The 13,566-nt window shown below is 37.6% G+C and overlaps 1 protein-coding gene across 1 annotated transcript in view; it reads left to right on the top strand.

The window, feature by feature from the left end:
- The window catches only part of DCAF17 (DDB1 and CUL4 associated factor 17), a 36,554-nt gene extending 32,579 nt beyond the window's left edge, over positions 1 to 3,975 (top strand). Inside the window, exons 15-16 of the mRNA XM_049615538.1 lie at positions 779 to 927; positions 3,723 to 3,975. Coding sequence (XP_049471495.1) covers positions 779 to 820 — 42 coding nt within the window. The 3' untranslated portion in view covers positions 821 to 927; positions 3,723 to 3,975. The remainder of the gene's footprint in view (positions 1 to 778; positions 928 to 3,722) is intronic.
- Positions 3,976 to 13,566: the final 9,591 nt, after the last annotated feature.

Here is a 13,566-nt window from a genome sequence, read left to right as displayed (position 1 = left end):
GTTTATATTTATATGTAGCATTAGGAATTGGTTCTAGTTCTCAGATGATCTTTTCTTCCATGGTTTTATTCTCTTGGCTTGGTGTTCCCATTGGTTATTTACATTTCTATCACAGACTAATGTAAAAGATTCCAAGCAAACTTTAAGTGAAAATTTTTCCTGATGTGTAGCCTGTTTAGCTCTGAATATATCGAAGAATGTTGTACTCATTTCACCATTCTGTTTATTTGGTAAGTTTCCCAGTTCTGCCTAGGCAGTATTTTCGTACCTATGCAATAAGATAAAAGTATCCTGGATCCCCCCAGTTCTGTTCCTTGTGGAAGAGTAGATAAAGTCTCAATTCCTACTAGCGTGGGGACTGACTGATTAGCTAGAAAAGGCTTTTGACTCTGGCTTAGTTGTGAAACAAGTATTTTTGCTTCTTTGTTAGGACCAATATAGATATAATCCTTGAACTCAGATAATCATTCGTCAGATTGTTAAATAAAAGCGATATAAGTCATGGGAGAAAATTGTTTCTTTTTGCTTCCTGTTTGAGAAATCCGGTTGCTGAGATCCACACGTTCAGCACATTTCTCTGATTCAGCCTCAAAAGAAGAACCAGTAAAAATAGAAGGGGAGGAAACAGCAGTGAAAATCATTGCTGAATCAAATTTAAGGTTAAAATATGGGATTGTAGCTTGGATAATTTGCATTAAAACCCTTTAGTGTTCCCTTTGGTTTTGGCCTGACCCCATGTTAAGAATGATGTGAATTCTGCCCTTTTCTGCCTTTGAAGTTTGCAGATAAATGTCAAGCTAATTATGATCAACAGTGCTGAGGAGAAAAAGGTGTTAACCTATTCCAGACATCAAGAAATTAGTAGCAGAGTCCATAAATTTAAAAGAAATACAAGGAACAAACCTAAAACTATCTTTTGTGCAATAGGTAAGATTGCTAACGTTTTAGAATAACAGAAAATATTTATATGCGGCCAAAGATAAATCTTTTTGTGTCTGACCTTAAGTGTAATAACCATTTGGGCAAGTAGAAGTGATTACCTTGTGAGCAAGGTATAAGTATCTTCATATATTAATTCTAATCCTTGTATCTCTACTAATGGAAAAATCCATTCTTGTTTTATGCATATTTAATATAATATTTGAAGCTTTCAGAGCATTTTAGAGACCTGATTGTGGTTACAGAGCAGTTGAATAATTATGATATACTGGATATTGCCCCAAACTTCCAATTAGACACTAGCTATATCTAAACAGTCATGCCCAATGAACTTACATCTTGAAAAACAAGTCCAGTAAGAGGGAATAGATTAAAATACCAGAGAAAAGAAAGAAACCAGTGTTGTATGGGTTTCAAAGCAGATGCAGTGCTATGTAAAAGCTGAAAGCCTATTCTCCATTTCCAAGAGTGTTTCAGAAAAGGTTAAGACTTCAGTCCTGTTTCATTTTTTTAAGAAGAGGTTTATTGAGTTTCCCCATCTCCTTTAAGTCACTCTCTTCTTTTAATGAAATGATAGGAACTCATCTGCTCAGAAAGGCATCTGAGAATTAGCTGAGATTCTTGGCTGCTTTTTAGGCTGGGGGCAGGAGTGGGTGGGTGGCTAGAATACTTCTAGTCTAGGTATGAACTGACCACTGAAAAACTCCGCATGTTTCACCACTGCTAAAGTCAGACTAGACCAGGATCCTTATGCCGTATCAGCTGGACACTTTTACCTCAGTATAAAAGACCACGGTTGGGGTGGGGGGGGGGGGGGGGGGGAGGAGGGGGAGGTCAGATGTAGCAAACAGAGGCACTGTAGCAAACAGAAGGGTTATGCCCCAACTGGAAGGACAAGCTGTTCCTATTTAGGTTCAGCTGATTGTAACATTTTGTGGGAATGTGGGCTGCATGACTTTTAACAAGATGGTTGATAAAAAGATGCCAAATGATACAGAAGATAGTAAAGAATGTGGGAAATTTACAGATAACACACACAGCAGGAGACAGTACAGCACGCTTCCCAAAAAAGTGTGGGTGTCCCAGCCCCCCATAGTGGCATCGCAGCTGTTTATTCCGCCATCTGCCAGCCATGACACGGCCATTCTCTTGGGGTGGAGGGACGTGGCGGTTAATATCCTCCTGGCCCCACCTCAACCCCCACTCTCTGCCTGACTCTTTTAGAGTCTTCAGTGGTGTGGCCCGCCTACCTAACAGGCACTACTGATAGGCATAAAACATTATGGGCAACGTTTCTGAGTGTTTAATGCAAAACTGAGGGAAGCAATTTAGCTTCTTCCAGCAGGTCTAGATATTAAGCTGATGAGAAGCATATTTCTACATTTCACTCCTTGCGATGCTGTGTTCTCACAGTATCGAGGCAGCAAGATTATCCTTCTTTGACTTGAAAATGTTTCTCTCAACTCTGAGAGAAAACAAAACAAATCCTATTGTAGTTGCTGTTTGAACTGCCTAGTGAGGAGATGATGTTCTCTTTAAACAAATTAAGGTACTTGACATTCTTCCACCAACTGAATGTTTTGTTTCTTGTACATATTTTTTAAATGGTAACTTACATTTATTGACTGCTTTCTATCTACCAGTCACTGTGATAACATGTAAAATGAAATGGTTCACTCAACATTCAGAATAACCATATGAAGTGTGAAACTACTGTTATCCTTCCACATTTTGTAAATGAGTATCATGAGGCTTATAGAAGTTACTTTGCCACAACTAATAAGTGCAGAGATAGGAAACACATCCAGATTCTTTTGACACAAACTTATGCCAGATTTCCTCCAAAGCTCTCAAAAAGCAAATCATGTTACTTTATCTCATATAAAGCATACCAATAATGATAATATTAGGTACAAGAAAATACTTAGTAAGTGTTTTTTTTTAATGATGTCTGGATATCCAAATTTTGGACAAAGTTTGGATGAAATACAAACTATTGTTGGCCTATTCACATATATAACTTGACATAAATGATGGTCTTCATTCATTAGTTAAAAGTAATTTTTCAAAAAGGTACAAAATATGGTACTCTTATCCTGTTTGTGGTAATAATGAACACCAGTATTGGTAATGATTCATAAGTTAATTTGACTTCCTTTTTAATAATCTTTGTATTTCTTACCTTTCTTAACCATGTCTACATATGTATCTAACTTTTAGAATTCTAGGGGAAATTCTGGGGCTAATTTCTGGTCCCTGTGTTGCTACAGAATCTTACAGAAGGAATAATTTATTATAGGCAAAGGATATATATTAGAAAGATAAGACCAACTGAGGGCTTTTCTCCATCATTTTATAATGAAACTTTTCAAACACACAGAAACGTTGATGGAATTTTACAGTAAATACCCAAATACCAACTTCATGGATTCTAAATTTTACGTGTTTTATTACTATCTATCCATGTTACTTTTATGATGCATTTCAAAGTAAATTGCAGACCTCAGTATACTTCCCCCTGATACCTCAACATGCATACCACTAAATAGAGTTTAATGTTCAGTTTGTAAAATTTTTGATGTACATTTACATGCAGTGAAATGCACAAATGTTAAATATAAATTTGCTGAGTTCTTGCAAATGCGTACATCTGCGTAACCCAAACCCTTTTCAAAATTTAGAACATAGTACTCATTCCGGAAAGTTTCCTCCCGTTCCTTCCCAGTCAATCCTCACCACACCTATTGCGTGTTAACTCCTGTTTTGGTTATTTTGCCTCACAGATTAAATTTGCCCATTCTAAAACCTTATATGAATGACATCATACAAAGTGGAATGCTTCCTTCATTCACCGTGGTTTTGAAGTTAATTCACTTTGCATGTACCAGTGATTCATCCCTTTTTATTGCTGGCTAGTCTTTTGTATGAATGTGTCAATTTGTTTTTTCCAGTTTTCTGTGAATGGACACCTGGGCTGTTTCTGATTTTTTTTCTTTTTTTTACTATTGTGAATAAAGTGCTGCGAACATTCTTGTACACATTTTTTTGCGAACATATTTCTTTATTCCTCTTGGGTAAACATCTAAGAATGAAATTATTGGGTCCTAGGTAGGAGTGTGTTTAGTTTAATAAGCAATCGCCAGATCCCCCCCACCCCCACCCCTGAAGGATTGTATCATTTCACATGCCTGCAACAATATGAAACTTCCAGTTGTTCCACATTTTCTCCAACATTTGTGGTTCTTAGTCTTTTTTATCTTAGCATTTGTGGTGGGTGTGTAATCATCTCTAGTTGATACCTAGATTGTTTCTACTTGCCTCTAGCAGCCCTTTCTCAGGTCACCCTCTTTATCTTTTTTAACCCCACCCCCACCCCACCAGGAACTGCTGAAAGCATTCTTTCTTTGTGATAATAATTAAGATAACTCAAAAGCCAGCTTGCATTATTCTTTCTCAAACATAGAATACATTCTTATCAAGGAACCCTGTTTCCTTTAATGAGGACTAACAGAACAAACCTGGATTGCTAAAGGCTTATGTTAGACTGTTCTACGTGACTGCTGGAGCTGGACAGGATGGCACCAGAGAAGGGGCTCCATAAAACATTGTAATAAAAGCAGAAAGTGATTTTTTCCTTTAAAGGCTGGGAGTTCATGTTATTTGTAAATCGGATGAATTTTTGCTATAATATGATATTAGTATTAAATAAGCTTTATCCTTTCCCTAATAACTACATTGATGTGGGTTATGTATCTTCTTTTGAGAGAGTAGGGGAGGCGCAGAGAGAGGGAGAAAGAGAATCCAAAGCAGGCTCCGCACTGTCAGCACAGAGCCCAATGCGGGGATCCAACCCACGAACCGTGAGATCATGATCTGAGCCAAAAACCAAGAATTGGTTGCTCAACCAATCACTCATCCAGGCACCCCCTTAGTGTGATTTTGATTTATATTTCCTGATAAACTAATGATGATAAGCATATTCAGGTGTGTTTATATGCCATGTGTAAATTTTAAATTTTCTTAACATAGATTTTTTGAGGTATAATGGACATACAATAAACTGCACATATTTAAATTACACAGTTTGGTAAATTTTTTTTAACTTTTTTAACATTTATTTATTATTGAGAGACAGAGCATGAGCGGGGGAGAGGCAGAGAGTGAGAGAGACACAGAATCCGAAGCAGGCTCCAGGCTCCGAGCTGTCAGCACAGAGCCCGATGCGGGGCTCGAACTCACAGACCGCGAGATCATGACCTGAGCTGAAGTCGGATGCCTAACTGACTGAGCCACCCAGGTGCCCCAAGTTTGGTAAATTTTGACATGTCATGTATACACCCATGAAACCATCACTACAATTAAGATATTAAACACATCCATCACTCCAAAAAGTTTCCTCTTGGTTCTTTGTGACACCCCTCTCTTGCCTTTCTCTCCTGCCTTCCCAAAGCAGCCACTAATCTGTTTCTGTTGGTTTAGGTTAGTTTGCATTGTCCAGAATTTTATATAAATGTAGTCACACAATAAGTACTCTTCTGTTTTTCTCCTGGCTTCTTTCACTCAGTATAGTTATTTTGAGATCCATCTGTATTACATGTATCATAGTTCATTCCTTTTTGTTACTTAATATTACTCCATTGTGTGGTTATAACCACAATTTTTTACACATTTACCTGTTGATGTACATTTGGGTAGTTTCCAATTTGGGGCTACTGCAAACAAAGCTACTGTGAACATTTAGTACAAATTCTTTGTATGGACATAATGCTTTATTTCTGTTGGGAAATACCAAAGAGAAGATGGCTGGATCATATGTTAGGTATATGCTTAATTTTTTAAGAAGCTTACAAACTGTTTTACCAAAATGGCTATGTCATTTTATATTCCCATCATCCCATCATCAGTACATGAGAGTTCCAGGTGCTCCATATCCTTGCCAACACTTGTTAGGGCCAGTGTTTTTAATTTTAGACATTTAGTTTAGGTTTTACATTACAATTTTTTAAATTTATGTGTATTTTTGAGACCGAGAGAGTGTGTGTGCTCGTGTGAGTGGAGGAGGGGCAGAGAGAGAGGGAGACATGGAATCTGAAGCAGGCTCCAGGCTCTGAGCGGTCAGCACAGAGCCCAATGCGGGGCTCAAACTCACAGACCACAAGATCATGACCTAAGCAGAAGTCGTATGCCCAACCAACTGAGCCACCCAGGTGCCCCAAGTTTGGGTTTTACATTTAGATCCATAATCCACTTTTTGTTGATTTTTGGGTACGGTGCAAGATATGGATCAAAGTTCTTTTTTTCTATATAGATATCTAATGCATAGTAGGTAGCATTTGGTCTTTCACCATTATGTATGATATTAGCTGTTGGTTGTTCATAGCTGCTCCTTATTAATTTGAAGAAGTTCCCTACTATTACTAGTTTTCTGAGTTTTTATTGGATATAGATGTTGGAGTCTGTCAAATACTTTGTTGAGGCGACCTTATGGCTTTTAATCTGTTAATACGGTAAGTTACATTGATTTTTTTTTTTTTAAACTTTAAACCAGCATTGAATTCTTGGGGTAAACGCACTTGATACCTCTAAAGTTCTAATCACATTTTAAGTCAGACGGTCTCTGCCGTTCTACTTTGTCACATGTGTCATTTCCACAACAGCAAATTCATAAAATTTACCACTGTGTTGGCACCGTGGTACATGGTAATCATTTCAAGTTCATTACATTTAGATGGCTTTCTGCCTTTACAAATAATTTCCAACCACTTTTGGACCCTTTGCCAAATACTTCATTCTCACATAAACAGAATTTAGCAAGTTGGGAGTCAACAGCGTTGGAGAAGCTCTGGGTATGCTGCCAGCCTCTCCCTGTCTTACCTCAGTCCAGAAAGTTCATATACTAAATAAAATTATATCTGAGGTAGAAAAGTCAGTTAATACCTGCTGTGACCCCAATTAATGCTTTGAACCCATTATAGTTCAATATACTTTGAAACCTTGGACCACCGAAGAAGTGATGAAACTTACAGTGAGCTAAATTCACAAAGGTGACAATCCGTGAAATGAGTCATATGGAGGACAATCTACCTTCTCCGGTAATAGGCATCCATAAATTGATCTCTCAAATGAAACTTTCAAAAGAAAATGATTTATCAATAAATTCTTTATCAGTTCTTTCCAGTAAAAGTTTTAAGGCTCAATTAAGGATTTTAAATTTTCTCTTAGGAGGACACCTGCTCAAGCAGACAATCATTTCTGAATCCTATTTTAAACACCATTTTTTCTTTGAAAGATCACAAGCTCCAAGGGCACAGCTTTTCAAGCTTCCTCTGTAAGAGTAATAAGACTGGTTAAAGCATGTTAAAAGAATTACAATTTAAAAGCCATTCTAACACTTAATTTTCCTGTCTGTAATCTGTCTTTCTCTCTGTAGAGAGCAAAGTCAGTGAGAGTTAAAGCATTTCCAGCTCCAACCTCCCCCACATCTAAAACCTCAGATTTTACACAGTAATGACACAAGATCTGCTTGAAGATATGCTGACTGACACTATCATGAACTTAAAGAGGTCCTTGAGACCACTACCACATCTAACATAAAGTCCCAAATATCTCAGCGTGCCTGGGTGGCACAGTCAGTTGACTGTCTGACTCTTGCTTTCAGCGCAGGTCATGAACTCATGGTTTGTGAGATCGAGCCCCATGCAGGGCTCTGCGCTGACAGTGCAGAGCTTGCTTGGAATTCTCTCTCTCCCTCTCTCTCTCTCTGCCTCTATCTTTCTCTCTCTCTCTCTCTCGCAAAATAAATAAGTAAACTTAAAAAAAATAAGAATGTCCCAAACGTCTCTTTTCCAGAGTCTGTCTTGGTTTCCCTTACCGGACTCCTGATCTGATGGTTTCCATTTCAGTTTCTGCCAGAAGGTCTTGGGTGCCTCTGCCACTTTGGCTAGAGTTAGAGTGATTTATTGTGCATATACAGACACTTTTGAGAGTGAAAGGAAACATTACCAATCATTATTGATTGGACCACTAAGAGCAACTAAATGCTTAATCTCACGGACCAGCCTCCAAGAAGCCACAGAAACTGCACCTCAGGGCAGTGTGTGAGGGATAGGTTAGGGAGGAAGGGGGAAGAATTTATCCCCAGCTCTTATCTGCCACTCTCCAAAGATTCCAACATAACTCCCCCGAATTTCCAGATTGCACAAGGGCAGAATTCACCTTGACACCAATGGGCAGGAAGCAAGGGAAACTCAGCAACAGGACATGAATGAGGTCCTCGCATTGGCAGGCTGTGTTGGCATGAAGTTTGCAGGGTCCGCACAGAGCAGTCTTAGTAGCAGTGACTGAAACAAGAGAGGGGGTGAGGCCAAGAGAATCTGAATTTGTGCAGGATGTCTGGTTAAAGGGAGAATTGGGAAGAATTATATTTCTTCCCACGTGTCTGGGTTCTGGTCTGCTTTCTGTCCGGTGGGCACGGCTTAGGCCAGAAAGATGGCAGAGAGCCCTAATCAGCAAACTCCAATCTAAAGAAATAGACCTTAGCCTTACATCCAAGATAGTTAAATGAATGTACCCTTCTATGTTTTAAGGTGGCATATGATCTGGAAACATTTTATTTTTATTCACACACTGTAAAGTTCACCTTTTCAAAGTGTACAATTCAACGATTTTTAGAATGTTCACAAAATTGTGCAGCCATCACCCCTCTCTAATTTCTAGAACATTTTTGTCACCCCAAAGAGAAACCCTGTATACATTAACAGTCGTTCCCATTTCCCTTCCCCCCACCTCCTGGCAACCACTAATCTGTTTCTGTGGATTTGCCTATTCTGCACGTTTCACATAAGCGGAATCATGCAAAATGTGGCCTTTTGTGTCTGGTTTCCTTCAGCATGCTGTCTTCAAACTTTAACCCATGTTGTAGCATGTATCAATACTTCATTTCTTTTTGTGGCCAAGTAATATTCTCTTACGAAACTAAACACATTTGTTTATGCACCTGTTGATGGACATCAGGTTGATTCCAGTTTTTAGCTATTGTCAATGATGCTGCTATAAACATTTGTGTGCACATTTTTGTATAGATAGATATTTTCCGTCCTCCTGAGAAATGCCTAGGAGTGGAATTAGTGGGTCACATGGTAACTCTAGGTTTAACTTTTTGAGGAACCGACAAACTATTTTCCACAGCAGTGGTACCATTTTACATTCCCAGTAGCAATATACAAGAGGTCCAGTTCCTCCACATACTTGCCAACACCTGTTATTTTCTATTTTTTATTATAACAATCCTAGTGGGCATGAGGTGGTATTTCATTACAGTTTTGAATTTTATTTCCCTGATGACTAATGATACACATCTTCTTATGTGCTTATCGGCCATTTGTATACTATCTTTGAAGAGACATTTACTCCAATCCTTTACCCATTTTTAATGAGATTGTCTTTTTATTATTGAGTTGTAAGAGTTACTTATATATTTATATATTTCTGTATATATTCTAGATACAAGTCTCTTATCAGGTAATGTGATTTGCAAATATTTTCTCTCATTCTGTGGGTTGTCTTTCCTCTTTCCTGAAGCACAAAAGTGCTTTGAAGCACAAAAGTTTTCAATTTTGATGAAGTCAAATTTTTAATCTATTCTTTCTTTTGTTGATTGTGCTCTTGATGTCATATCTAAGAAACAATCGCCTAGTCTAAGGTCATAAAAATGTACACTTATGTTTTCTTCTAAGAGTTTCTTAATTAGCTTTTACATTTAAGTTGATGATTTTAATCTATAATCTTGAATGAGGGGCACCTGGGTGGCTCAGTCTGTTAAGCGGCCGACTTCAGCTCAGGTCACGATCTCTCAGTCCGTGAGTTCAAGCCCCGCGTCGGGCTCTGTTCTGACAGCTCGGAGCCTGGAGCCTGCTTCGGATTCTGTGTTTCCCTCTCTCTCTGCCCCTCCCCTGCTCACGCTCTGTCTCTCTCACTCTCAAAAATGAATAAATGTTTAAAAAAAATTTATAATCTTGAATGAAATTTAATGTTAACACTAGTTATTCTTTTAGTCCTTCTTCGTATTAACACAGGAAAATAAGTTGTAGTTTGATTCTAAGGTTATTCACAAATGTGAGGCTTGGGATTCTCCTGGGAAGGGTGAGAATGAGGGCTATGGGGGATATTGCTGGGAGTCCATTCCCGGTAGGTGTTGGTGAGAGAAATAAGCACCAGCCACTGAACTCACTAAGAGCTGGAAGAATAAGATTTCATCTGCTCCTAAAAGGAGTGCGAGGGAAACACAAAGATACTGCCAACCTACCAGTCCAGGCCCACTGACAGGAATGATCTCTTCTGTAATTTTTTAAATATTTTTTTTAATGTTTATTTATTTTTGAGGGGGGGAGGGGCAGAGAGAGGGGGACAGAGGATCTGAAGCAGGGTCTGTGTTGACAGAAGAGAGCTCAATGTGGGGCTCGAACTCACAAACCGCAAGATCATGACCTGAGCTGAAGTCCAACACTTAACGGACTGAGCCACGCAGGTGCTCCTCTTCCCTAATTCTTAATGTTTCCCCTAAATTCAGATGGGTGTGGTTTTTGCATGCTCTTACAATGAGTAAATACGCATTCCATGATCAAGTGAAATTAATACCTGTTATTTTATAAATATTGACAGCAAAATAGTGACTGTGTTACAAGCTTGTATAATTTTCTGAGCAATTACTTTTTCTGTCTCAGAATCTTAGACTTTTTAAACTTAATAGATTACACAGAAGTGTCTAAGAATACTTTTGAGTCATTGCACGGACAGGCTTGCTAAAAACTACTAAAACATTTAGATGCAGCAACCTCTGTAGCTATCTCTTGAGTTTGATCACTAAACTCATTAGGTTCTCTATCTGCAAAGAACAGCATTGTTAATGTTGCCTTTATGACATCAGAATAAAACAAGATGCGTTTTAATAACTAGTGATACCTGCTGCACGACAAGTGGGTTACACAAGGAAGTGCAGCTAATAATAAAATGTTCATGTCAGTGAATACTGTCATTACATACAGATTAAAGAAATAAGACTACTTTTAGTTAATTGCTGGTATTAATCTAAAATTCCAGTGAATCAGAAATCCTATATTTAGGTGAGTTCAGAAGTGCATAGTCACTACCGTCATTCTAATAAACAATGTCATTTGGGATATAGTACTACAATCAGTATATTTTTAACACCTAGGACAGTACTTATTTTTGAGGTTTTGAGAAATGTATTGATGAATCAACAGATTCATCAGGTGGGAGGGGAATTTCCAAAGAGGTGTTTTGTTGTTGTTGTTGTTGTTGTTGTTGTTGTTGTTGTTGTTTTTAGCAGAACAGTCCAGACTCATAAAGGACCATGAGGAACAGGGAGATAACCTTAATGCTATAGGGAACCAAGGTGTTGGAAGCAGGTGGAAATGACCCATGTGGGATTGGGTTGTGTCAGGGTATAACTGAGGACAAGAAACTTGAGAATCAAAGCTCGGTGGAGCTTCTTGGGCTCATAGCTTTTGTCGTAGATGAAGCTTAATTTGAAATGGTTTTTGACAGTGTCTTTGCCAGATTTGGATCTGTATTTTAAGAATGAGGTCTAGATCTCTTCAAAGAACTAGTTACTATGAACTGCCCTGTCCGTGTCCCTTAGATGTGCTGTAACACATACCTCACGGCCCCATTGCGGGCACAAAATTCAAAATGTTTGAAAGTGAAGAGTGATCTCTCCCTCACCCTCTTTTTGGGTCTGTTTCTGGGCTCTGTCTTTCTGATCCTTACCTTTTACATTCAGAGGTATACTCCACCTGGAATTGGTTTTTGTTTATGGTTAATTCTCTTTACTCCCTTTTTGTAAAAAAATCTACTCTATCCAGCACCATAAATCCCAGCTTTGTAGTGACACCTTTGTCACCATGTGTCTATATGGACTCTATTCTGTTCCATTGATCTATTTGTCATTATTGTCACCAGTATCACACTACATTGATTACTGTAGATTTATAATATATCTTAATATGCAGTAGGGTATGTCCTCATAAATTGTTCTTTCTCAGGAATGTTATGGCTATTCTTTACCCTTGACATATTCTGTGCCTTGGAGTCTAGAATCTTCTTGTCAATCCCACAGAAATTAACTCACTACAATTTTGATCGGGATCAAATTGACTATAGATAAACTTAGGGAGAAATGACATCCTTACTATTTTGAGTCTTCCAATACATTGATGTAATAACATCCTTCCATTTATTTATGTCATTTTCAATTTTTCTAAAAGTGTTTTTAGGTTTTCTGTATAGAAGTGTCATCTTTTTTATTGCTAACTATTTTAAGTTTTGATGCTATTGTAAATGGTATTGTGTTTAAATTTCATTTTTTAAAAATAAATAATAAATTTCATTTTTTAATGGTTTGATGCTCAACCAAAGAAATTCCATTGGTTTCTGCATACTAATCTATATCCTGTAAGCTTATTCAAATCACCTAATAATTCTAATACTATTGTGTAGATTTTATTTTCTAAGAATGCAAAGAATTCTATTATTTTCTCTATCTATAATACTGTTATCTATTTTTCTTGCCTTATTATATTGACCAGGTCCACCAGTATATTTCTGATTTCAGAGTAAACAATATTAACATTTTACCATTAGGTACTATGTTTCCTGTAAGTTTTTTTTCCATAGATACCCTTTAGCAAGTAAAGAATTTTTCTTCTGTCCCTTGCTTACTAAGAGGTGTTTTTTTTAATGACTACATGTGCAATTTTATCAGTTTACATCTATTAAAGATAATCATGATTTTGTTTATTTCTTCTGATAATGTTGTGAATTACATTGATTTTTATATGTTAAAACCATCATATATTCCTGAAATACACTCAACTTGGTTATGATGTTTCCTTTTATATTTTGTTACATTGTTTGTTATCACTTTAATGAAGACCTTAACTTCTTCTTCTTCTTCTTTTTTTTTTTTTTTTTTTTTTTTAGTGTTTACTTATTTTTGAAAGAGAGAGGGAGGGGCAGAGAGAGAAAGAGATAGAATCCCAAGCAGGCCCTGCATCAGAGCCTGCTGTGAGATCTGCCAGAACTGTGAGATCATGACCTGAGCTGAATTCAAGAGTCTGATGCTTAACCGACTGAGCCACCAAGACCTTAACTTCTAAGTAAAATATGTTAATTAGCAGTAGTCTAATGCTTTTGCTGCAACAACCAGAAAATGAAATGGATGAATTTTAAAATTATATTTGTGAAGATATCAGAGAGTTGTGGAGCAAGGAGGAATAGACAAACTACAATTCCAGAACAGTAAGAACTCTTCCTAAGTAAGCCAATGATTGTTTTTTGTTTGTTTGTTTGTTTTGTTTTGTTTTGTTTTTCCTGATGGACTTGACTTAGCAGAGAGAATCTCCTAGAGGGAAAAAAAGCCAGCATAATTTTTGACCATTACACAGGGCTGGTGTGACCTATTAGAAACTGGAAGAGCCTGAATGCAAGGCAGGTTTTCCCCCATGAGATATTTTTTGAGTTTTAGGGTGATGTATGAGGCTGGAGGCTGGGCCAGAAAGTCAGACTGTAATCTATTGTTTTGTGGTGCCTGGAGGGGAAATCCTACTA

The sequence above is a fragment of the Panthera uncia genome (genome assembly GCF_023721935.1).
Source record: "Panthera uncia isolate 11264 chromosome C1 unlocalized genomic scaffold, Puncia_PCG_1.0 HiC_scaffold_3, whole genome shotgun sequence".
Classification (NCBI taxonomy): Eukaryota; Metazoa; Chordata; class Mammalia; order Carnivora; family Felidae; genus Panthera; species Panthera uncia.
The sequence above is the reverse complement of the archived record's forward strand: the minus strand, read 5'-3'. Positions and strand labels throughout refer to the sequence as shown.